Source organism: Dipodomys ordii, unplaced genomic scaffold, assembly GCF_000151885.1.
Source record: "Dipodomys ordii isolate 6190 unplaced genomic scaffold, Dord_2.0 Scaffold9, whole genome shotgun sequence".
NCBI lineage: Eukaryota > Metazoa > Chordata > Mammalia > Rodentia > Heteromyidae > Dipodomys > Dipodomys ordii.
Window position 1 is genome coordinate 25951409 of NW_012267225.1, and position 26551 is coordinate 25977959.

The window sequence follows — 26551 nt, forward strand, 5'->3', positions numbered from 1 at the left end:
GAAGAAGAAGAAGAAGAAGAAGAAGAAGAAGAAGAAGATTAGAGAGTTGTTTTCACAGCGAAGTGAAGGGAACAGTGAAGTAGAGAGAACCTTAAATGCTTTATGGCCTTCAGTGCATTCAGGAGCTGTGTGGTGGTAATAAACCTGGTCTCTTCCATTCTCTATTTGTGTTGCCTTTCTCATGTTATTTGAATTTTGATCCTTCAGTTTTTCCTATTTATAGAGAAAATAATAGCACTATCCTTTAGGGTTGTGGACATGACATAACTTCATAGACATCAAAAACTTCATAAAACAATACCAGTTGGATACAAAAGTACTAGTGCAATCTTATATTGTATTTGGGTTCAAGATTAACTTTATGTTTGATAATTTGCTAAGACTCACATGACACTGAAAAAATATGACACTTACAGTTATAGTATATTATAGCAAAAAAGATACAGATTAAAATGAGTGAAGGGAAAAGATGCACAGGTGGAGTCCAGGAGAGACCAGGGTCTTCCACATACAGTCTTATGAATAGAGCTCAATTCTCTCAGCAATAATGATGGGCAAGTGTGTAAAATGTCAACCAGGGCAGTTTCCTTGTGTTTAGGTTATTATTGGGTGCTCGGACCCAAGGGCAATATGTGCCTGTACAACTGGCTTCAGCTACTTATTTCAACCTCTATCCCCACTCTCCTGATCAAAGAGGCCAGAATGATAGGTGTGATCTGAAGCTAGGCATAGAAAGCAATCATTCACATAAATCATATTGTTAGCATGAATTACTACCCCTGCCCAAAGCCGAAATATACAAAGACAATCTTAGTTGGTAAGATTTTCCAAGTGCTCAGAGGCGTCAGTTTAAGCACAGTCCTGAAGACTGTTGGATGTGCAGGGTTTGGATAATTCCTATCTGCTGGGTTAACAATTTATATTATCTATGGTATTATATTATATACATATTATATACAAATCATATACATATTAACATATAATATGTATTATGTGCATGTACGTATATATTACATATTTATATATATTTATATACCTCATTTTAACAACCCAAATTATCAAATTTCATGTTTAAAAAATTAAGTTGTAGCATGTGAATATTATTAGACTGTATAATATATAGTTCTTTCAACTTCTGTAATCTAGCAAATACTTAAAGTATTAATCCATGTTATAACTATTTTTAGGAAACAAACCAGTATTATCCCAATATAAAGAACACACCAGAAAATAAAAAGCAGTACTACTATTGCCATAATGGTGGTCCCATAAATTTTCACTTCTGGGTTTGAACTCAGGGTCTCACGCTTGCTAGGTAGGCACTCCACTACTTGAGCCACACATAACCAGTCTGTCTTTGTAAATAACTGTGTTATGTAGGCAGAACTTTCGTTTTACAAGCAAAAAATAAAAGGTCTTGGGAGTTTCAAGAATTCTAGCTTCCCCACCAGTAAAAGGCAGAGCCTGCCTAATTTCACCATCTGATTTCAAAGCCTAGTCTTTACATCATGCAAAATAGTTTCTGAAGACATTGAAAATTAGAAGTTTAAAAAGTACACAGAAACAACTTTAATACAAAAAACTGTCTAACTGTGTGCAGGCTCATGCCTGTAATCCTAGCTGCTCAGGACTGAGATCTGAGGAACGCAGTCTGAAGCCTGCCTGGAGAGAAAAGTCCCTGTGATACTCTTATCTGCAATTAACTCAGAAACCAGAAGTGGTGCTGTGGCTCAAGTGGTAGAGGAACAGGGCCCAGGCTCTGAGTTCAAGTACCTCAACTGACAAAAAAACAACAAAACTATCTATACATATCAAGACAGACGACAATATGTAGACACTAGGTCAGAGATGTGGCTAGAATACATGTCCCTTAGCATCAGTGGTAATTCTGCAAAGATCCCAAAAGGCCAAGGTGTCTCCTACCACAAAATTGTGGTGTCAAAACACAAGAAAAACCAAGCAGACACATACCCAAAGGAAAATACTAAAGTAGTTACTTAGATTGTCTTGATTAAAAAGGGGAATGGAAGATGAAAATGCCCTCAAAAGATGGTTAGGTCTTTGTCCATCCCGGGCAGATGGATGGGGTCCTGGGAAAGGTAAGTGCACCGTTCACCCATTCCCAGCCTCACTTAGCCCCGGAGACAACCAGCTGCAGCAGCGGGGAGTCAAGTCAAGCAGGAACTCATTTATTACCACACAGCAAGCACTTTTCAAAGCAAAAAAAAAAAAAAAAAAAGCGTGGCATGGAAGAGGAGGAAAAGGAACCAACCAATCACTGTAGAGGTCACCCTAACATGGGCCTAAGCTTTCTATACTTTCCCTGCTGTCCAGGAGCTGTTCGTGCACTAAGGTCACTTAGACTGGTTGTGGTATCCAATCAGATTTTAACATAAACAACTCGGGCTCTGCCCACTCAACTCCCTCTCAGTGCCTTCTTTGCTGCCCATGTGCCCTACAAAAGATTGTCTTGATTAAAAAGGAGAATGGAAAATGAAAACCAGTTTAAAAATTGTTGACCAGAAATTGTTTGTAATTTTGTCGTTTTTTCCTTTCTCTCTTGTTAGATCTCAGTCTGTGGTAGAAGCTGGAACCCTGAAACACGAGGAGAAGGGAGAGAACGAGAACACTCAGCCTCTCCTGGCTCTGGACTGAGCCCTGAGTCACTGGATGTGCCTGCACACCAGCCTTCAATGGTTCCAGCTACCCAGGAAGCACACGTATAACTGATTTACAGAGACACAAGCGTTCCACTTGATACAAGATCCTCCACTCCTACCCTCGCAATGACTGTCACTAGCCATCCATTTGAGCAGCCAAAGTTGGACAAAGATTTGAGAGATTCTTTTTCTTCTTCGTTTTTTAAGTGAAGGGATGGGAGGATGAAACAAGACATTCATGTAATAAAGAGAAAGATTCTCCCACCTTACATGTTTATGGTATCAAATGAATTTGAAAAGTAAAAAACGCTAAATTTGATGCACACACTACATTAGGACTAGGATTTCTCTGAGGACTCACACAAGGTTCCTCTCCAGTTTTTACAAATTAAGATAAAGTGCATTTAAGTCCATCAGTTAAAACTGGGCAGACATGATTGTCTAGTTCAATAGAGTACAGAACTCTGAGATCATAGTATCTCCAGTAATTTCCATTCTTATTGAATTTTCTCTGACCTCATCACCAGCATTGAATTTTTCAGCTAAACATGTTCTCATAGAGCTGGCTATTTATAAAATTTTCTTATTTCGATATCCTGCAAACAAATGCTTTTGGCATCACATCTTTTGTCAGGCCACCAGCTGACTTCCATGAGGTGTCTTTTAAAGAAGACACTTGTAATTTGCAATAAGATTATTTTATCATAGCAGCATGATTTTCCACGGGCATCCCGAGAACCCATCAGTACAGTGTGTGTCGGCAGAGAGGCAGTGTCTTGTTGAAAACACATGTCAGTGTTTAATGAATCCATTCAAGCTGACTCACTTGGGTCACTACAGTAAAGACAAGTTCTACCAAGCCCTTTAATCTCCTAGCCTCCTACAATCATCAAAGTATGGAGAAAGGGCCCAGCTACTGCTGAGACAGTCAACCATGGAGGCAGACCTTAAGGATAGGTAAAATGAAAGTATAAAAATAAGAGAAGATTAGGAATGCAGGATGAAATGCCAAAGATCATTTTATTGCTTTACCTATTCTCCTTAGAAACAGACTTCCAACTACCCACAGAAAGAAAATCAATTATGAAATAAAGTTATATCATAGATACAAAATACTTATTTATGTGTAACATTTCCGAAAACAAATTGTACCTTTTCTGATATCTCTTATTTGCCCAGCCATCTTTATCTTGTGGACATTTATTAGGATGACCAATTGGTGCTCAATGTCAGGGGGAAAAAATCTAGTTGTTAATGGGCAGGAAAATATGAATGCATTTTAAGTATTTGAAAATATGAATTAATAACTAAACAATTCAAAGGAAGGGCAAGTCATTCAAATAGGTACTATCATTCCCAAAAGATGTTGTATATCATAACCACTTATCACTCTCTTTTCCTATGGATTTGCTGATTTATCTCTTTTTTTCTTTCTGGTAGAGAATAATAACAGATGTCACATTTATATTCTACCCATGAAGAACTAAAATCAAGAGAATTAAAGGTATTTTTCCAAAAACTACATCACAGTATAAATAAGACCAATTAATTTTGTGAAAATATATCAACTCACAAAATAATAATATCTTGAAATAATACTCTCCATACAGTGGCTGAAATAGTTTTCTTATGTGTGAAGACATAAATAAAGAGAAATGGAGAATTAAAGTGAATTAGAAAATCCATTTTATTGCTTGGGATTATAAAACACATGTGGGATCCAAGTATTCAAAATACCATTGGAGCTGATGATTGCCAGCCCTTTGGAACTAATAGTGTTTCTGATTTTTAATTGGCAATATTTAGAATCCTACTGTAGTGACAGGATTTTAAATATCATATTATACTTATTAAGTCAAGAGGTAGTTATTACTCTTAAACAATTTCATCATATGAATGTAAGATGCTGGTCCAACAATGAGAACTTAGTTAGGGTTTGAATTTTGTTATGTGTATGCAATATACATAGGAGAATAAAATTCAACAAGTGAGATGAATGTTACTACATGAACACTGGATTGTATTGATTGTCCTTTGTCAGTCATTTCCTCTGTTTAATAAATATTGAAGGACACAGCATCCTTTTATTTTTCAAGAGTTTTTTTTCTTTTGGATTTTGGTAATGAACCTAGATATATTTCTGTTTTAATGGGATTTTTTAAGCAATGACAAAATCAAAGGTACAAAATAAATATTGTAGGAACAGAAAAAATGATTTGTAAACTCTTGTACTAAAAGGCAATGTCTATAAGGTCAAAAGTAAGGGTCAACTTCATGCCAAACAATTTCCTTCTATGAAATAAAGATGCTTTTCCCCTTAGATGCAGAAGAAAACACTGGTGTTTTTCCTACTTGTGCATGAAATCTGGTGACCTATATGCCATGTCTGCAGCATTTTTGTTGTTGTCTTTGTTGTTCAGATTGGCTTGAAATTCAGTGCATGAATATCTTTACAATCTTAAAGCTAGCACTTTAAGTTAGCTTTAATTATAAAATACAAAATCAAATACATTAAGACTTTGCTAAATCAATGAATGGGTCATCATACTTACAATGGGTAGGCAAGATGACTTTCAACTGCTATTTCTACACCAGAGGTAATATTTAAAAGCAAATATGGGTATAAATTGCTATTTCAAAACAGTGATTACATGGCAGCAGTTCTTCAGGCCTGGGGGATGGAAGTCTCTTTAAACCCTTTCAAAGAGGAAAGCAATCTTGACTTTTTTACTCCCAAGACAAAGACCCTAGCACATTTGGGAACCATCTACTCTGCTCTTATCGTATTTACAAAATTGTGATGAAAATGGTCTCAAGGAGCAAAGGGCTCTCTTCTTATCACTCCCATAAATCTACCCACAGGCAAAGACACTGCAGATTTCCAGGCTCTGTGTCACAGGCTCTGTTGAATTCCAAGACACAAATTTTACTTCCACAAATTTTATACGCCCTCCCAAAACTAATACTTTTCACTAAAAAAAAATTGTATAGGTGGCATTTTTATACCATAAAAGCTGGTACAGTTCATAGATACTGGCATCACTACGTTTTCTTTCTGCATTAAGAACATAAAATAGTCTCTCTCATGAAGGTCTTTTCCTAAAAAGAAGTAAGAGAGAAGTCTGAGTTTGTCAGGAAGGTTGGCATTCAAAAGCTAGCAGTAAAGTATTTACACAGCTTGTCCCTAAAGCCAGCATGAAGGTAGTGAGTGGTTCTTGATGGCAAAATAATTCAACTTTCTTAGAAAAATATAACTGCATAGAAAAATTATAAACTAAAGCAATTCATTCACAGTTTCTATGTATGCTGTACATTAACTCGGACCCTATGCTGTGTGGAAACAGGTATCTTTGGCTGGCAAGGCAGAAGCGATCAAGTGTTCAACTTAAATACTGGCATCAGATCAGAGCTGTCACAGAGTGACATCGCAGCATGGGTGATGCACAGCAGGGTGGTGTCTAAATGAAGTGCAGCTGAAACTTTTCAAGCTTCCTGAATGAAGACAAGGGAACTAAGAGCCATGGTGTTTGAACTTCTGTCTCCACATCCAAAGAGAACCAAAAGGGCAGCTTCTCTCAAGCTGAGAGGCACAGATTTCTGCTAAATTGCAGGAAGGCTGCGTTTCTGCTGGGGTGTCAGCTCAGGGTGCCACACGTCCACGATGAATATCAACCGGAAAGATGAGGCATCCTGCCATACTTCATGCTCAAAGGAGTCATCAAAAATGAGCACTTTGCCTTCTTCCCATGTCCTAGAACAGAAAAAGATGCATTTTGTTAGTACAACTTTGTTTTATTGTGTTCCTGTACCTGGGTTTGAACTTGGGGCCTGGGGACATTCATTAGCTTTGGTACACATCAAGGCTGTCACTCTGCTACTTGAACCACAGCTCTACTTTCAGCTTTTTTGGTGATTAATGGTACGCAAGAGTCTCATAGACTCTGCACACTAAGGCTTGGACTCTCTACTAGGAGGCAGGAACAAATTCCACACTAGTTCTTTTCCAGTAATTGCCAAATGTCTCACATGAAGGTAGGAGATGAGGGGAGTTATTCTCTTTATTCCAGATGAGAACAGTTGATACACTGAAAGAACCTAATTGTAATATTTCCAGCTTATTTCATGACTGATAAAGTAACTAATATTTGCAAGTTCAGAACCAAACCTCTCCTTCTGCTACCCACCTGTCTATTTCCCCAGCTGTAACACCCACTGACATCTCAAGGTTAGCAACTTTCATTCTGTAAATGCATGTTGCTTCTGAGAGTAGATAGAGCTCCATCCAAGGGTAAGAAAGGCAGAAAGAGAGACTCAGGAGTAAATAACAGGGTATGTACTCAGAACTATGCAAAACCAAAATTAAACAAAAGCTAATTACAAAGAAAAAAGGCAAGAGTAAAACAAACAACAAAATTCCAACCTTCCCAAATGGGAAATTATTTATAGCTTAAAAAGTTCGTTTTCTTTGTCAAAAGGACTGCCAGTGAGTGTCATGGACAGTCCTACAATATAGGCAGAAGAAAAGGGATGGCAAATACCCAATACAAAGCAGTGTCCATGTCCACCCAGCACTGGTACATCAGTCAAAAGACATGAACGACCCATGTGTCCCAGGGCAGATTAATGGGTAAATAAAATGAGGTATAAACATACAATGAAAAATTATTCAGCCTTAAAAAGGAGAGAGAGCCAGACACTGGTGGCTCATGCCAGTAATACTAGCTGTTAAGGAGGCTGAGATCTGAGGATCATGGTTCAAAGCCAGTCCAGGCAGGAAAATCTATGAGACTCTTATCTCCAATTAACCACCAGAAAACAAGAAGTGGAGCTGTGGCTCAAAGTGGTAGGGCCTAGCCTTAAGCAAAAGAGCTCAGGGCCATGAGTTCATGCCACATGACCAACCGAGAAAAAAAAAAAAAGGAGAGAAGATTCTGACATATATTATGACACAGATAAATCTTAAGGAAATTTTTCCAAGTGAAAGAGGCCAGTCACAAAGGGCTATACTCTATGAGGTTCAGAGTAGTCAGAACCACAGATACAGGCAATAGCTGCCAGGGATTATGGGAGGGAGATACAGAGTGAATATTCAATGTTTAATATTTAATGTATATGTTTTTTACAAGACAAAACAGTTCTGGAGATGGATGGTAGTGGATGAACTTTATGCCATGAAACTGAATACTTAACAGTAAAGTTGAAGGCCTAGAGTTACGCTCAAGTGGTCTAGCACCTGCCTAGTAAGTATGAGACCTTGAGTTCAAATCCCAGTACTGCCCCTAAAGACACAAAAAGAGTTAGGATGTGTATATTTATCATAAGTATATAAGAAAAAAATCCCATAAATAAACAAGGAGAGCAAAGAAGAGCATTGCACTTCTGATGAAGCACAAATGAAGAGTGTGACACAAGGGGAAAGCTATGCTCTTTGAAGGGAAGTAGAAGTATGCTCTTTGAAGGGAAGTAGAAGTAAACCTGTTGGCTCTTACATGACGAACAAGGAGGTATTAATGGTCTTTGTTTAATGTGGGGGTATACTATAAATTGAAAATATCAAAAATCACGAATTTAATACAAAAATTTAAAAACCCTAAATCTGTGATTCTGCTGAGTGTGTATCTGTCTTGTACCATTGAAAAGTTTTTTTTCTGTATATATTTTTTATTGTAAAAATACTGTACAGAGGGTTACAGTTACATGAGTAAGGTAATGAGTATATTTCCTATTGAGCATTGTTACCTCCTCCTTTGTTTTTCCCCTGCCATCCCTTCCCTCCCCAAATCCTCCGGCCTAGGGGAGCTCCTAGGGGAGTTCTATGTGTAGTCTTTTCAAGAACCTCCACAGTGCTTTACAAAGTGATTGAACAAGTTTACACTCCCACCAACAGTACAGTAGGGTTTCCTTCTGATCACATCCTCTCCAGCATCTGTTGTTAGATTTCTTGATTATAGCCATTCTAACTGAGGTGAGGTGGAATCTCAATGTTGTCTTGATTTGCATTTCTTTTATGGCTAGTAAAGTTGAGCATTTCTTTATATGTCTATTGGCCCTTATTATTTCTTCTTCAGGGAAGTTTCTCTTTAAGTCTTTAGCCCACTTATTAATCAGGAAGTTGTTTCTTTGAGGATTTATTGCTGGGAGATTTAATTTTTTGAGTTCTAAGTGTATTTTAGATATGAGATCCTTGTCCGTTGTATGGCTAGTGAAGATCTTCCTCCCAGTCCATAGGCTTTCTATTGATCTTGCTAGCTATGACCTTTGCCATGCAGAAGCTCTGAAATTTCATGCAGTCTCATTTGGCCAACCTTTCTTTGATTTGTTGTTTCTGGGTCTCTATTAAGAAAATTTTGGCCTGTGCCAAAGAGCCCTAGAGTTTCTTCGATTTCTTCCTGTAATGTTTTCAGAGTGTCTGCTTTGACTTTGAGGTCTTTGATCCATTTGGAGTTGATTCTGGTGCAGGGTGATATATAAGAATCTAGCTTTAGTTTTCTACAGGTGATTAACCAATTTTGCCAGCATCATTTATTGAAAAGGCTGTCTTTCTTTCATTCTACTTTTTTAGCTCCCTTATTGAAGATTAGGTGGCTATAGGTCTGTGGGTTCATTTCTGGGTCTTCAGTCCTATTCCATTGGTCCTCAGGTCTGTTCTTGTGCCAGTACCAAGCTCTTTTTTATTACTATAGCTTTGCAATAGAGTTTGAAATTTGGAATTGATATTCCTCCAGTGCTATTCTTCCTGCTAAGGATTGTTTTTGCTATTCCGGTCTTTTATTGTTCCATATGAATTTTTGGATTGCTTCTTCTATTTCACTGAAGAATGAGGTTGGGATATTGATAGGTATCTCATTGAATTTGTAGATAGCCTTTGGCAGTATTGCCATTGTCATGATGTTAATCCTCTAAATCCAGAAGCATGGGAGGTTTCTCCACTTCCTTAGTTCTGCTTTAATTTCCTTTTTCAGGTTTTTAAAGTTTTCATCATAGAGGTCCTTTACTTCTTTAGTTAACTCCTAGGTATTTTATTTTTTGTGGGGCTATTACAAAAGGGGTTGCTTTCCTTATTTCCTAATCTTTCCTAAAGAGCCATGCTCTTCTCGTTATTGGCATACAGGAAAGCCATTGATTTGTGAGGGTTCAAATCAGCTTGAGTAACTTGGGAATGGAATCCATAGAGTTCTTTAAACACAAGATCATGTCATCTGCAAAGAGGGAGTTTTACTTCATCTTTCCCTATTTGGATCCCCTTTATGTTTGCATCTTGTCTTATTGCTGTAGTTAGGCATTCTAATACTAAATTGAAGAGGAGTGGAGAGAGCAGACATCCTTGTCTCATTCCTGAATTTAGAAAAAATGGGTTTAGTTTTTTGCCATTAAGCATAATGCTGGCTGTAGGTTTGTCATTTACAGCCTTTATTATATTGAGGAATGTTCCATGGATTCCTAGTTTTTCCAGAGCTTTCATCATAAAGGGGTATGCTTTTTCTGTATCTATTGAGATAATCATGTGGTTCTTATCCTTGCTCTTATTGATGTGATGAATTGTATTAATTGATTTGCATATATTGAACCAGCTTTGCATCCCTGAAATGATGTTTGATCGTGGTGTAAGATTTTTTTTTGATGAATTATTGAAGTTGATTGACCAAAATTTTGTTGAAAAGTTTTGCATCGATGTTCATCAAAGAAATGGGTCTACAGTTCTTTTTCTCTGATGAGTCCCTGCCTGGTTTGGGGATAAGGGTTATGATAGCTTCATAGAAAGAGTTTGGTAGTGAACTTTCACTTTCAATTTCATTGAAGAGTTGGAGGAGTATTGGTGTGAGTTCTGCTTTGAAGGCCTTGTAGAATTCAGCAGTAAATCCATTCGGTCCTAGGCTTTTCTTGGGTGGGAGGTCTCTTATTGCTGTTTCTATTTCGATGCTTGATATTGGTTTAAATTGGTTTAAGTTGATTTAAATCTTTTTTTTTTTGGTCGGTCTTGGGGCTTGAACTCTGGGCCTGGGCACTGTCCCTCAGCTCTTCAGCTCAAAGCAAGCACTCTACCACTTGAGCTACAGCGCCACTTCCAGTTTTCTGGTGGTTTATTGGAGATAGGAGTTTCACCGTCTCTCTTGCCCGGGCTGGCTTTGAACTGCGATCCTCAGATCTCAGCCTCCCGAGTAGCTAGGATTACAGGCGTGAGCCACCAGTGCCAGGCTGATTTAAATCATCTTGGTTTAGTTTTGGCATGCTAATATTTGCTAGAAATTCGTCCATATCTTTCAGATTCTCAAAAGTTTGAGAAGTATTCCCTTATACTGTTCTGATTCTTGGTTTTTTCTGTGGTGATATTTCCATTCTCATCTCTGAGTTTATTTGGGTGTGTTCCTTTTTTTTCCTCATAACTAAAGTTCTATTTTGGGGGGGGCTTATTTTGAATATTTAAGTCATTGTATTTTCACCTGCACACTTGTTATAAGGATTAGCATATGACTGCACATAGAAGACATGTAATTTGTAGTAGGGCTTACAAAACAAAAGAAGGAAGAAAATAAGGGAATAATAGGAAAAAATAAAGAGATGAAATGCTGGAAGTATGTAACATTACTAAGAATTGCTTTGATGTCACTTGTATTAAATTTGCCACATGTCAGATTCGATGAGATATCTTTAATGTGGCAATGACAAGTCATGCTCAAAGACAACTGGGTGGCATAGAATTTAGAAGCTATCTAACATGGAGCAAATAATTAAAATAACAAAGTAGAGAATTCTAGCTTGTAAAAATTGACTTTAAAAAATCCTAGATTTTGATAAGTTTAAGAAAACCAAAGACTTAGGAATGTTTAAAAATCTTAATCATCCATGCCAGGTGCCAGTGCTAAGAGTAGATGATTGGTTTATGGATTTTCAGATAAAGTAAGTCAAATATGGATTTGTTTAAAATATGAATTAATTGGTCTTTAAAACAGGAAATCTTGGAGGTACTTCTGAAGGTTAAGTGGCTTTTGGTGGGGCTATAAAACCCTATAGGGAGCTGAGTAGGAGATACATGTCTATAATCCCATTGTTAGAAGGCAGATGCATGAGGATCATGAGTATAAGGCCAACTTGGGCTATATATTGAGTCAGAGGTCAACCTGGGATGCATAGTGAGACTCTGTCTCAAAACAGAAACAAAAGCAAAACAAAACTCTATAGGGCAGCAAAACAAAAAACAAACAAACAAAAAACCAGAAGTGTGTACTGTTGGATTTAAAAGATTTGTCACTGAATTTCATTTATACATTTCCACAGAAAGCAGCAACAATAGTCAATTAACGTAATTCTTTTATATACATCGCCTCTGAATACTTGAAAAATGGTGTCTTTTAGTCAACTGTCAGAGACAAAAGAGTATAAACGAGCAGCTACAATTAACTTGAAGGGAGCAAAAGCAAGAACATAAAACCTCATCCAAGCCATGTCCTGACCCGTGTGGCTCCAGGGTTAAGCTAGATATAGATCACCTGCCTGGGAAAGGCTGAGTGTTTCACACAACAAAAAGAGGCAGAGCATAAAGATGTCAAGGGATTGTAGATCACTTCAGGAAGAAAACCAAAGGCTCATTGGAATGCAAAGACAGAGTTTTCAGTCCACCTGTTTTATGAGCAGAGCTCCACCAAATATGATTAAATTTCAATCACATTAGGGCAGAACAGCCAAAAGACAGCAAAGCTCCTCAAGGTGGCCTTGAGAGGAATCTTTCAGGAATTGGGGCCCAATGCTTTTCTCTGAGGGCTGCTCAAAACAAACTTAGGGTACAGGCTGCTGAATGCTACCTTAGGTTACTGCTACGTAACTACCCTCCCATCCTCTGGTTTGATAAAACATGGTCCCATGATAAAGCAGTCTTATATAATCTTCTGTTGTCTCAAATTATAATTATTAACAATGATACAATAGTGGCAGGGAATTCTTAATAGCTAGAATTCTGTTATAGAATTTTATGAGCAATATTAATAAGGCTAAGTAGTAACTCTAGATAATTAGAGAACATTATATTTCAGGACTGTAGAGTAGTTCATACCCAAATAAATCACATGGAGACATGCCCAGCTCTCTTAGTGACACATTGATTCTGTGTAAGAAGAAAATCCTTTGATTTGTTCTGTCTTGTCCCTGTCCCAGTGTGCACCATTCCTTTCCTAACCCTGGCCCCACATAGCTTCCGGTTACTAGTCCACCCTCTTTCCCACTATCCTCCTGGTGGGAGTTCAGACTACAGAGTACTTGTTCACTCCCTAAACCAAAAGGACAAAGGCTTCATCTCTGCAGAAACCAGATAAGACAATAAGAGAAATATTCAGAGTGTACTTGCCACAGAGCACTTTGCAAATATAGTTCTGAATGTGATCCCTTGTATTGCTTCAACACTCAGAAATCACACAAACACACACATTTATTCTTCCCATTTTAAAGTGAAGGAAATCAGGCTTAGTGAAATCATCTAAAACTACAAGTAGAAAGAAGGAAGGCTAGGATTTTAATTTAGTCAGGTGAGTTCAGCATTGTTAACTTGCTTTTTAAAGATACAAAATGTTAACGCTAAAATCTGAAGTTAGACCTGAGGACGGACACACACACACACACACACACACACACACACACACACACACACACACTTTTTTTTCCTCCACAGTGCCTGGGTCTTAAGCTCTAGTAAGAGAGATCACCAGCTGGATATTGGTAGCTCATGCTTGTAATTCTAGCTAGAATTACAAGAGGCTAAAATTTGAGGATCAAGGTTTGAAACCAAAAAGTTCATGAAACACTTTGTCCAATTAACTACCACCATCATCAACACCAAAAACCAGAATTGGAGCTTTGGCTCTGTGGTAGGGCACCAGCCTTGTGCTAAAAAGCTAAGGGACAGCCCTATAGGCCCTAAGTTCAAGCCCCAGTACTAACAACAGAGAGATGGAAGGGGAGAGCACTAAGAAGCTTTTTAGAGTTGGCCAAAGAGATCCATTTCATCATTTTATTTACTACTGCCAAAGGAAAATGGATTCTAATTTCTTAGCAGTTAGCTTAATAAATAAATGTTCAGAATGCAATATATTTTCAGTGTGGTGTGGATGTGTAGATATATATGAATGCTCATTCTATTTATCTCTGGATGGGAATAGCTGGAAACAGTTATTCATCTTGGTGCTAACCCAAACAAAGCCTACAGTACACTGTTTATTGCTGTGTTTAACTGACCATGTTGCTTAAAGGCAGGAAGAAACAGGTTACTATTCAACAACAAACCAGCCTTCAAGAAAACATCCTACTTATTAAAAAAAAAACAAAAAGCAAAAAACTTCCTCCCTTTGTTCTATAGTCCCAGATGGACAGGCTACAGTAGTGACCTGTGAATAAAGGTCACATACAGCACAGAGGGGTTAATGTTGTGTAACAAAAGACTTATGAGATTGGGAAAGTAGAAAGAAAGGAAGAAAGGAAAGAAGGAAGAAAGAAACAAAAACAAAGAAAGAGGAATGGGAAAGGGGTGTGTAAAAATATTTGGTTTTAAATGATTTGGAAATTCAGATTCCATAATGTGGCCCCAAAACTTTTAATCCTCTTAGATTCCTGTGTAAACCAAACAGAAATAAATACTGTCTGTGAACAATCTATGCGGATTAAAAAATTCAATCTTTTTAGTTTTTTAAAAAATATTACTTATACATAATCTTTCTAATTGGAAATTTGAGAGATTAACAAAAATGTTTTAAAATGTGTGAAAAATGTGGAACAAGACCATTATCTTAAAAGCACTTTAGTGATTACTTGAATAACTGATTGCCAGTTCATTTCTTCAGTTGGTTACTCAGTGATACTATTGCCAGTAGGTGCTTTCCTGGTTGTCTTGTCAGTCATGTCCAACACTTAGGGCTGACAATTTGCAGGCAGCAATGTTGTTTCTAGGATGACCATGAGGTTGTAGGTCATCTCTTAGCACAGTACCAGAATATTTTGGAAAGGTCTCAGAGACTTGGAGGGATGTGCTGGAATTCCCAAAGCTGGCACAATTCAGCCACAGGATAACAATTTGCACTTGCTGCGGTCATGCTTATCCACTGCCTTAACATTACTAAACAATGGACCAAAAGTGCTGATCAGCTCATTCTACAGCCCCAAAGCCAAGCCTGCTTGGATTGAGAAACCAAAGGCCTATAAATGGAGTTTCTTCAGCTGATTCTCCCCTTTCTGTCCAACTGTCCAGAAAATGAAACCCAGTATTCAGAATGGTTGGTCACCTTATATATAATATAGTACAGCATGATCTCATTTTGCAAACACACACACAAAAATACTCATTTCCCTCAAAAATACCTTATATAATGTTGTTCTCTGTGTTCAGGAGGAGAGATTTGTAAGCCAGAATACCAGGGATAGAAGCTGATTTCTATAGAAATGTGTCGAATGTCCATTTTTCCCTCAAAAGACATATCACCTCAGAACTGATTTTTGAAAAGGAGTTTTTGAAGACAGAATCAAGTTTATGATTCTTGAGATAAGATCATTCTGGATTAAATCTAAAAAATCTATAAAAAGTAGTGAAGAAGACACAGGGAGAGGAGGTTAAGATGGAGGCAGAGATTATAGTGATGATCCTACAAGCCAAGAGACACCAAGAATTCCACTCTGCCACCAGAAGTTAGAGGAAGGAACAGAACCTCCAAGAGAGCCAACCCTGCTGGCACCTTGGTTCTAAACTAGAATTAACTGGGCTCTAAGATCCATTTCTGTTGATTTAGTTTATCCATTTTAAGGTAATTTGTTAGGGCAACCCCAAGAAATTAAGCTTGGGAGAAGTGATATTCATTTTTATATCTCAACCTACTCAGTTGCAAAGCAGGGATTTTAATAATCCTAATTATATTGGATTGCTGCGAGGACTAATGCATACAGAATGCTTAGAACTGGGCATGTTGAGCCTGCATTATTTGGTAGAATATAATTACTATGATTGCATTTGTAAGGGTTAAAAAGCATCTGAGTGATTCTCTGGATGCTAGCATAAAAATAATCCTTTTTTAAATCATGCTTCTCTGTGCATTACAAATTATGTACAAGAGGCATGTATTGGTTTTCTAATTAGAAGGCATTTGTTAAATCGAAATGATCATATCATTTCCAGTGTAAAGCTGCATATCGGTAAGCTAATAGCTGTGCTAGGCTTTTGAATGATGGAACAGTTAAACAACATGCACTCTGGCATGAATCTCATGGCTGTAAAAGAAATAGAAATCTGATGATTAACATCTGAGAACCACAGTGCATGAATTGCTACAGGTAACCCATTTATTTGAAGAGTTAGAAGCTCTGAAAAATTGTCAGTATTGTCTGCAGCAAAGAAGTTTGATTTCTTTTTTCATTTACAGATTTCTGCAACCAGCGTGGAAATTTCAGATTTCATTGGAAATCATTTTCTGTTGTCAGAGTTTATAAACTATCTACTGTTCAGATATCTAGGTATTTTCATTACAAGCATTACACAGCACTTAACTAAACAGACCCAATTTTCTTTGGGAAAGCAGTCTTTTGAAAGGACATTGTAATCCTCATCCAACCAGCATTCCTGTTAAGCACTGTTAAGAATGACCAAGGAAGATAGTCTACAGCAAGTATGACAGGAGGGACATGGCAAAAGGGCTGCTGATCAGGAGCCAAAGGAGGTGGTGCTCCCCACCTGTCAGACATGAGAGAATTCAGTGCTTCATCCTTTACATAATTGCCTCCCTGGTTCCATAATTGGCGAGTGGATGACAAGTTCTTTTTAATGATGACCATGAAGTTGCAAAATATCCCATCTGCCAATTACTGTTATCATCAGCTCCTACTGTCACATGAAGATAGGGTGAATTTTAGCTGAGCAAAGGCTAAAGGGCTGCCAAGTTAATGTCTTATTCCAGATCCCCTTCAGGGTGACCCGAGGAAGCTCTCATAGGAGAAGGGCTATTAATCTAGAAGGGTTTAAACTCCAGGTGAGGACTTGGTAGTGATTCGAATCTTCCAGCATAGTCGCAAGGGTTTGGTGGGAGCCAGAGATGTTTTGTGGGTTAGTCTCCTGGTGCTTTTAGCTCTCTGTGATGCTCCTGAGCTCCTGGCACTGTCTGCCTGCTCCTCTGTCTGATTGCCACAGCCATTCTCCAACTGGCTTCCTCTCTGCCTCAGGTCAATCAGTTTCATGCTTTCTCTGTCCTTACCTATGTTCAAATAAATATATTATTTTTATTTTTTTGTGTGCCAGAACTGGGGTTAGAACTCAGGGCCTATGATCTGTCCCTTAGCTTTTTGCTCAAAGTTGCTGTTCTACTACCTGAGCCACAGCTCCACTTTTGGTGTTTAGATGGTTATTTGGAGATAAGAGTATCATAGACTTTCCTACCCAGGATAGCTTCAAACTGTGATTCTCAGATCTCAGCTGATGGACTTTCCTAGCCAGCATAGCTTTGAACCATGACCCTCAGATCTCAGCTCCCTAGATAGTTACAGATTGCAGGTGTGAGTCTCTGGTGCTCTGTAGTTTAACCAAATTTTTATCTAGTGCTTTTGCTCTGAATATCTGTAAGCAGAGATGACAAGAGGCAGAAAGGAGGGAAGGGAAGGGAAGGGAAGGGAAGGGAAGGGAAGAGAAGGGAAGGGAAGGGAAGGGAAGGGGAGAAAAGGGAAGGGAAGGGAAGGGAAGGGGAGAAAAGGGAAGGGAAGGGAAGGGAGAACCAGAAAAAAAAATAGGCTGAAAAGAAGGGAGGAAATAGGGAAAGAGACTGAATACACAAAAGTGCAAGCAAACAGACAAATCCTAACACCCTCACTAGCCCTGAGAAATGAAACTTGGTGTTCTCCATTCACTGCCTTATGATCTTATTTGCACTCCAAGAATTGGGTTTATTTGTCTCTGTCTCTGCCAGCATCCCTCCTCCCCTCTTTTCGCAGAGAGACCTGAAGACCCAAGCTGAATTCCCAGAGGCCTGACAAAATATTTCAGGTTTCTTTTCACTTCTGTCATCATGCAGCTGTCTGTTAAGCTTCCTCTAGAAGTTCCCGCTGAGCTCCTGACTCTCACAGCTCTCTCTTTACACTTGACTTCTCCTCTGAGTGACAGACCTCCTTTTCCAGCCAACACCTTGAAATATCTCCTACTGTGTTCCAATAGTAACTTAAATAAAATGTATATATACAGACTATACTCATTTCCCTTTCCCTGAACTTGCCTTAGGCCTTGCAAGGTCCCAATACTTGCCAAGGTATCACCACCTTCCTTCAGCAAGTCTGCAAATGCAGCACCATCTCTGAGTGATTGCCCATTCTCCTGTACCACACCCTCAGGATTCACTTCAATCAACCCACACCACGTCTCCTGTATCTGCTCTTTACTCTCCATTTCTCCAGCACTCCAATTCCAGCCCTCCATGCCTCCTGAATGTGGTGCTTTTATTCCCACTGTTCCTATTGGAGTCACACTGGGCTTCTACAATAAATTCCTAACAGAGGTCTGATCCCATTAGTTTGGTATTCACAAGCTTCTATGAAAAGTTAGTTTCTAGGACAATCTTCACTTTCCAGCCTTACCCTCATGTGCCTCAAATGTGGTCCATGTTTTGGCTTCCTCTTTCACAGGTGCTGTTCTGGAAGCAACTTCTCTCTCAGCTTTCAACATCTAAATCCATCTTGTTTCAAAACAAAAACAAAACCACTGCTGCCAGATGACGGTAGGTCATGCCTGTAATCCTACCTACTGAGAAGACTGAGACTTGAAGACTGTGGTTCGAAGGCAGCTTGGGCAGGCAAGCCCATGAGACTCTGAGCCCAGGATATGGGTTTGGCCAACAACCAAATGCACAACTCTTAAATTGTCATCCTGCTGTCTAATTTTTACTAGAGATGAGATATGTCTAAGAAGATAACAGATACAGTTTCTGATCTGTAGAAATTAATAGCTTTTTTTTGTAGAGACCAAGCTAATATATATTAATTACTAGTAGACAGTCAGCAGGATCACTGAGATCTACATAGATTCTTCTGAGAAGTCAGAAGAAAAGCTCTATTTTTATGAAATGAAACTAAGCCTTAGTAATTGTTATATGTTAGATAGACTAACACTCCAGGGATAGAAGTCTGAGGCTCACAGGGACAGTAGGTAGAGTAAGCGTGCTTTGTTCACAAGATCTTGAATAAGCCTGCTACCATTAAGAAAGAAAAAGGTACTAGGAGAGGGTGATGTGACATTTCACTATATCCCCACTGATTCTGGGATACAGATTAAGTGCCTTGTAGGCGATAGTCCACTTAATCCATGCAACAATCTTGTAAAGGAGGTATTACCACTGCCAATTTATGAGCAAGGGGGCTGAGATTGAAGGGGATTAAGCATCTGGCCAAGCTCATGCAGGAAGAGATGGAAAAGCTGGTATTTGAAAATGGCAGCTGGCTTCTATGGCCACCATGCTGTCTCCTGTACAGCAAAACAAAAATATCTTAAGAGTGTTTTCTTCAGGAAGGCAAACTTCTTACACTTATGAATAACTCAAGTTGGGTAGTCATAAGAATCATGCCTCTAAGACATTCAGGACACAATACACGTGGGCTAATGCAAGGCTGTACACATAAAGAGGGAAGCAAGAAGGCTCAGTAACCAGATGGAGAAATGACAACAGCAAGCAGTCCTGGCACTGGGCAATATCTTCAGACTGAAAGGAAGCCGAAGAGGTGCAGACACTAGAGAGTCTGGATTTACATCACCCAGCTCCAGAAAGAGCTATGATCCAACTGAACACAGCTTTGTTGTCATGAGCATCCATCCTGAGAAGACCCAGCAGAAGCCATGACAAAGCAACTCACTTGGTTTCATTGGCACAGCGGATCTTGCATCCTTCCTTGGGAATCACCAAGCCCAGATGCATTCGGAGCCTGCAGTTTGTGGGTCCCGTGTGTGGCCACACATGGGTTCCAGGGTGCATGATGGAATATTTGATCTGTGTAGACAATATGACATGTTACTCATCGCTGAACAAAGTGTGGAGGAATTGCTACATGAAAGTGACAGTACAAAATTACTGTCAGTTTGGATGAGAGGCTTTGCAAAGCTCTGAATTTATATTCACATAGTTTTTTCTTGGCGAAGGAACAAAAACTATGCACTCACATTTTCCACAAAGTGGTCAACAATCAACATTTCCAACCCTCACTTTTGACATTAACTGCATGAAATTATTTCATTAAAAAACAAATGACAAAAGAGGCGCTCATTGCAATAAAGAAAACAACTGTTTTCTTCGTAAAGGTTGGTTCTCTCGTATTCCTGACTACTTGTGTTCTCTCCAGTAATGAAAACATTCTCAATACCTGTCCTCTCCGGCATCCTGTGGTCTCTGGGAACTTTTCTAATAAAGAGCAGGTTTTGGGAGCTCCTTTACAGGCATTTTCATTTTTTCTTCCTAGGACAATAAGTGATGTAAAAATCATGAGTCAAATGTTGTCTTTAAACAAATCATTATCTCTAATATATATTTTATAGTTTAATGCTTTTGTATCCTTATAATTATTTGTATCCTTATAATTATTGCACTTTTTGTTAGCCGAAACTGATTCCTTTTTTTTTCTTTTATTGTGAAAATACTGTACAGAGGGGTTACAATTACATGGGCAAGATAATGAGTACATTTCTTATCAAGCATTGTAGCCTCCTCCTTTGTGTCCCCTTCCCTTCCCATGCTTCCCCCACCCCCCTACTCAACCCTCCTCCCCCTACCACCATAGTTGTAAAGTTCGTTTTTGACATAACGACTTGTACATCTCATTGTTGCAATGGGTCCACCTGTATCCCTATTTAAACGATTTGTTTTTTCCCTTCCCCACCACAAATTATAACAACATCAAATACAGTGAAAACAGGGGTTATACCGTGGGGGAGGGACATGCATAGCAACAAAGAAATAATCTTATAAATGTGTTAGAAATAATCGCATGAAAGAAAAAAAAACATTTGAATACATATCTTAGGGTTCATTTCCCTAACATCAACTTATCTGACCTTTTCTGCTTGACTCAGACATATACTAGTTATTGCAAATAAGGGAAACCATGGGACCTATGTTTCTTTGGGCCTGGCTTACTTCACTTAATATAATTTTTTCCAAGTCTTTGACTGATTTCTATTGTATGCTATTCCTTTTTGTTTGTATCAGTCCTGGGGCTTGAACTCAGGATCTGTGTGCTATCCCAGAGATTTTTGTTCAGGGATAATGCTTTACCACTTGAGCTCCACTTCTGGCTTTTTATTTTTGATGCCTAATTGGACATAAGAGTCTCCTAGATTTTCTTGCCTGAGCTGGCTGTGAATCTAAATAACCAGATGTAAGCCTCCTGAGTAGACAGGATTACAGGCATGAGCCCCCAGTGTCTACATTATGGATGCTACTCTGAAGCATTGCCCTGGAAGCCTGGCTGCTTCATGAATCATAAAGGGTATTAATGAACTCAAGTATCAGAGAAACGCTTAAGAGCCAACAGACTCAATTAATCTCAATGTATGCCAAACAGAAATGTTCATGTTGCCTATATACAGACTGTATGACACCTTTATGAAAAAAATGTGTTGGAAACTCTGAGGGTTAGTTGATCTTTCTTCTGATGGGTTTATTCACAAACACATATTACCGAAGTAGTTCCTCTTATTCCATAGAAGCCATGTCAAAAAAAAAAATACCTGAAACAAAGCATTGTCCTTGGCTACACTGACTTTTTTTGTGTTATGAAAGATATGTAGCTCACATGGTTTGGGTATCAAAATGGGCGTACTTTTGTGCAGTGACTCTAGTAGATTTTTCAAGCGAATTCAAAAAGAGCCTCCAGAAAGATAAATGCACATTGACTATACCCTTCTGTGTTCCATCTATGTATCTAGGTTGGGTTAAACTTAAGCAGTGCATTGAACATGACCACTTCCTTCTTCCTGAAGGACTCAGAAGGTACCTTTGTCCCATCACTCTTGGGTTACTATTTCCAACATTTCTCACCTGTGGTGACATTGCTTTGGCTCACAGCATGCCCTACATTTTTACAGAGGCAAATAAAGCTCAGGGATGTTCATTTTCTAAGACACAGACAGACACATGGTGGGCTTTGGAGTTATATCCACACGGTAGCATGACTTTAGTAATGTCATCTAGCGGGAAAATGAAAAATATTAGTTCCCTCTTCGTTCTCTTTCTCTCACTAGAGATATCCAAGTATACTGCACAACCACACACACACACACACACACACTCGTGCACGCATGTGTGCATGTCTAGGTTTCTCAAGCAGTTTTCTTTAAGTCTAGGAACCCCAGTTCTGAGAATATCACCAGAAGAATCTTGTCACTTTGTTTTCTAGATGAAGGACAACCAGAGTCCACACTCACCTTGCTGCCACAGTGTGAACTGGCTCCAGTCACCCTTCTCCCTCAGATTTTCATCTTCAGGCAGGAAAAGACCCTTGGTTGTGTCCATCACTGCAAGGCCTTCATCACGGATTAACTTCCAGTTTCTTTCTAAAGACTAGAAGGCAGGTTTTGGGTTCACTGAGATGAAAATATGCCCATTACAACGTAGTACATCATACAATGACTGTTAGCTTTTGTTTTTATTTTAAAAGTAGTAAGTTTTTAGTTGGGCACCAGTAGCTTACACCTGTAGTCTAGCTACTCAGGTGGCTGAGCTCTCAGGATTGAGGTTCAAAGCCAGCCTGAGCAGGAAAGTTCATGAGACTCTTATCTCTAGTTAATCACAAGAAAGCCAGAAGTGGAGCTGTGGCTCATGTGGTAGATCACTAGTCTTAAGTAAAAAAGTGAAGCAATAGCATCTAGGCTCTGAATTCAAGCCTCAGAACCAACACACACACACACACACACACACACACACACACACACACACACACACACACACATACACACACACGGTAATACATTTCTATTCTCATCTAGATTATTTATGTCAATTTTATTTAGAACCTCTTGCCAAAGAAGTTTTCTCTATATATAATATATATAATGCTAATATATAAAAATATAAATAATGATTGATATATATATATATATATATATATATATATATCAATCATTATTTTTCTGAACCAAATGTTCTTCTTTTAGTTGGTTGGGGGGTTTGAACTTAGGGCCTGAGTCTTGTCCCTGAGTTTGTTTCACTCAAGCCTAGCGCTCTACCACTTTGAGTCACAGCATCACTTCTGGTTTTCTGGTGTTCATTGGAGATAAGTCTCATGGACTTTCCTGCCCCGGCTTGGCTTTGAACCGCGATCCTCAGATCTCAGCCTCCTGAGTAGCTAGGATTACAGGTGTGAGCCACTAGCACTCAGCTCTGGACCAAATGTTTTGTCATTTCTAGAAATTTCAGAAAATAAATTCCTCATTGTTATCTGTTTAAAGGCTTGCCCTTTCATTGCCTTTCATTCCTTCCTTTTTTCTTCCTTCCTTCCTTTTTCTCTCTCTCTTTCTTCACAACCTAACAAGAACATTGATCTTGCTTATCAACATATTACCCTAAGTTTCATGTGACATTCCATCATCCAAGCTGGAATACAAATCACATAGTAATAGGCACATACTAGGTTTTGAGTTACATGCATTGATTTAGTTACTTTTCATAGAGTTCCTTACAAAGATGCCATTGAACATAGCAAATAATAACTTATAGCTGGGTGCCAGTGGCTCATGCCTGTAATCCTAGCTACTTAGGAAGCTGAGATCTGAGGATGGAGGTTCAAAGCCAACCCAGGCAGGAAAGTCTGTGAGACTCTTATCTCCAGCCACCAGAAAACTGGAAGTGGTGTCGTGGCTCAAGTGGTAGAGCCTTGCCTTGAGCTGAAGAACTCAGCTATAGTCCCCAGGCCCAGAGTTAAAGCCTACAACTGATGATGATGATGATGATGACTTACAAAGACATTGGGAACAAATCAATTCGAACACTTGATACATTACAAAATAGCAAAACAGAACAAATAAATGGCCTAGTGTTTGGCCCAAATGAGTGTGGCCTTCATTTCCTCTGCTTATTTAGGAGGCTAATTTAGCCCCAGTAAAGGCTTCTGACTGAGGTGGAGCCAAGGGTGGCCTGGTGGGTCAGGCAGGGCTCTTGGGAGATCTCCTGGTATCTCCACCACCTCACTATGCTCTGGGTCAGGGTGGGGAGTTGGAGCAGTGGGGGCAAGCAGGCAGGAAAAACACCCAGAGCAGCCAGCTGAGAGGAACTGCCAGCAGAAGAAAAGAATAACAACAGCTCTCCTACAGTAAGGAGGACCGAAAAAAAGCTGTACAGATAAAGCAGGACAAAGAAATTGATTTTGTAATTGGATTCCTGTGAAATCTACCCATTATTTTGTGTCCGCCTTACAATTGCTCCTACTAAGGCCATTGTTGGAGTGGTGCCGGTCATTTGTTCTTGCTAGAACTGAGTGCTTCAACTAGTATCCATAGATGTTTATCCAAAACAGGCAGTGTCAACTAGCAAGTCAAAGACCACATTTCAATAAAGGGATAGTTAAGAAGTCTTTACTTCAGCTCAAGTATCAGCTCAAGTATTGCCAGGAATCCTAAGATATTAGAGAGGAAAAGGCTGTGTTCACATCTTCTCAGCTCCATCTACATTGCCAGCACCCACTGTTGTCACTGTAACTTGTTTAAATTGCCGGATAAATCTGTTACATTCTGTTAAACTGTCACACAGACAAGGAGAGAATTGTCTCACTAATACATGAAACTACTTTTCAAATGAGGTTACTGGAGCCTTAGAAGGACAAGCTCTTCTCTTTTCTCTCTTCTGGTTTTCTAGAAATTCCTTTCATTCATTTCTTTTTCAAGGGGTGGGAAAGAGCTGATCTTTTGTTACTAAAATAGAGCACAAAGCCCGAGGGGAAAATGTTAAAGTGATTTCTCCACTGTGTGTGTGTGTGTGTGTGTGTGTGTGTGTGTGTGTGTTAAAGTGATTTCTCCAGTGTGTGTGTGTGTGTGTGTGTGTGTGTGTGTGTGTGTACCTGACTGCACATACCTTTGCTAAACCACCACCAATGTGCTTGGTCCAATTGGTGGTGGCTACTCTTGTCCCCTTGACTGGAGTGACAGATACCTAGAAAATGGGTAAAGACACTTCTAGAAGTGTCTGTCAGTGTTCCCAGAGACGGCTGGCTGAGAGGGGGCTAGGGAACTGAGTGAGGAAGAGCTGCCCTGAATGTGGGCTGTGCCATCTAAAGGGCCTCAGGCCTGGATGGAACAGAATGAGAAGGAGAAAGCTTACACACACTTTAATATTCTCGAGTCTCTTTTCCTGCTGCTATCATCCAGAGACATTGGACTTCAGCTTTTAAATTCACTCGCAGCAGTAATTCTCCAGAGAGCTTCCAGCCCTGCAGACTCAAACTTGGCTTGCATCACTGTCCCCCTCCTTCTAAGGCCTCCAGTCCCACAGACATAGCAGCTCCTGGTTTTTCAGGGTCTCTAGCCTGCTGATGGTCCTGGGGTCACTTGGGATGTGTAAGCCAACCTAATAAATCCTTGCTTGCAATTATAGATACATTCTATTCTCCAGAGAACCTGACTCGTATGCTAACCAAGAACTACATAGATGTTTAGTTATTTCCATCATAAAACAGGCAATTATTTACTTTTTATTTGGATTTGGTGCTGGTAAAAAAAAGTCTGTTTCCTCGAACTTTACAACTTTGCGGGGGGATGGTGGCGGGGGGGGGGGAATGGGAAGAGATGAGAAGGGATGGGAAAACAAAGGAGGAGGCAACAATGCTTGATAAGAAATGTACTCATTATCTTGCCCATGTAATTGTAACCCCTCTATACAGTATTTTCACAATAAAAAAGTCTGTTTCCTGGTTCTTATGTGATAGCTTCTCTCTTTAACCTCTTTAACAGTAGAAGAAGGCAGGCAATAGGATTGGTGACCTCTAACCCCACTCTTTGAGATCTGTAATCCCTTAGAAACTAATCACCTCCCAAAGGCCTACCCTCTCAATATCATCATCCTGGGAGTTAGGAGCTCCATTTTTTATTTTGGCTGGGACACTGATGGTCACAGCACTGTGTATGGAAGGAATAGAGAGAGTAGGAGGGGGAAGACAGATTTTCCCATTCAATTATCTGAGATAGCAAGAAATAAATTTTTTAGGATATGCTAAGAGAAACGTGTGCACTCACACTGAACTAAAATGCCAACATTTTCAAAGGCCTCCTTTAAAATATTATTTCTGTGGCCCTAAATTAATTCTTCAGTAACACTGAGAAGAGAAAGTAGCGGCATTAATGTTTGCTGGGAAGGAAGGGCCTTCCAGTATACATTTTGCTATGGGGCAGAGACTAAAAACAGGTTTGGTCTGTTAGAGCTAAGGGTCTCCAAAACACACCGTCAGCACTTGCCCTTTTAGCTAAACCTCAGCCATGTCCATCACTCTGTCTTCTACAAATAGATTCCCCAGTGTCATTCCCAACAAACCCCCTGGCATCATCCCAATCTTCCTTTTACCTAAGAGACATTTCCTTATCTACCAGCCAGCTTGCTCCTCCCACTTTTCTCATAGGCAAATAAGCTTATGTTCTATAAAGTCCTCCTTTAAAGCTGACTTTCTGCAGGAAGTCTTTGAGGCTGGTGGTACAACTCAGAGATATGGCCTGTTTTTAGCATGTGCAAAGCACTGGGTTTATACCTAGGTCCCCTCTCCTCCTCCCCCCTCCCCCCCACATACTAACTTTCTATTGGGAAGCAAAATAAAGCCAAAGTGATTCTTAATTATCCTTATTAATACTTTTATTTAGTGGAAAGAAATCCATGTATTTAAAAAAGTCAATTACTTAAGATATTATAATAAAAGCAATAATC

The 26551-nt window shown here is 39.2% G+C and overlaps 2 protein-coding genes across 2 annotated transcripts in view; one reads left to right on the forward strand and one right to left on the reverse strand.

Moving 5' to 3' along the window:
* Positions 1–2981, forward strand: part of Clvs1 (clavesin 1) — a 173414-nt gene extending 170433 nt beyond the window's left edge. Inside the window, exon 6 of the mRNA XM_013009295.1 lies at positions 2568–2981. Within this exon, the coding sequence (XP_012864749.1) occupies positions 2568–2655 (88 nt within the window). The 3' untranslated portion in view covers positions 2656–2981. The remainder of the gene's footprint in view (positions 1–2567) is intronic.
* A 2027-nt stretch (positions 2982–5008) lies between these two features.
* Asph (aspartate beta-hydroxylase) overlaps positions 5009–26551 on the reverse strand; it is a 200611-nt gene continuing 179068 nt past the window's right edge. Inside the window, exons 23-26 of the mRNA XM_013009269.1 lie at positions 22075–22210; positions 20016–20107; positions 19512–19645; positions 5009–6411 (exon numbers count right to left, since the gene is read on the reverse strand). Coding sequence (XP_012864723.1) covers positions 6261–6411; positions 19512–19645; positions 20016–20107; positions 22075–22210 — 513 coding nt within the window. The 3' untranslated portion in view covers positions 5009–6260. The remainder of the gene's footprint in view (positions 6412–19511; positions 19646–20015; positions 20108–22074; positions 22211–26551) is intronic.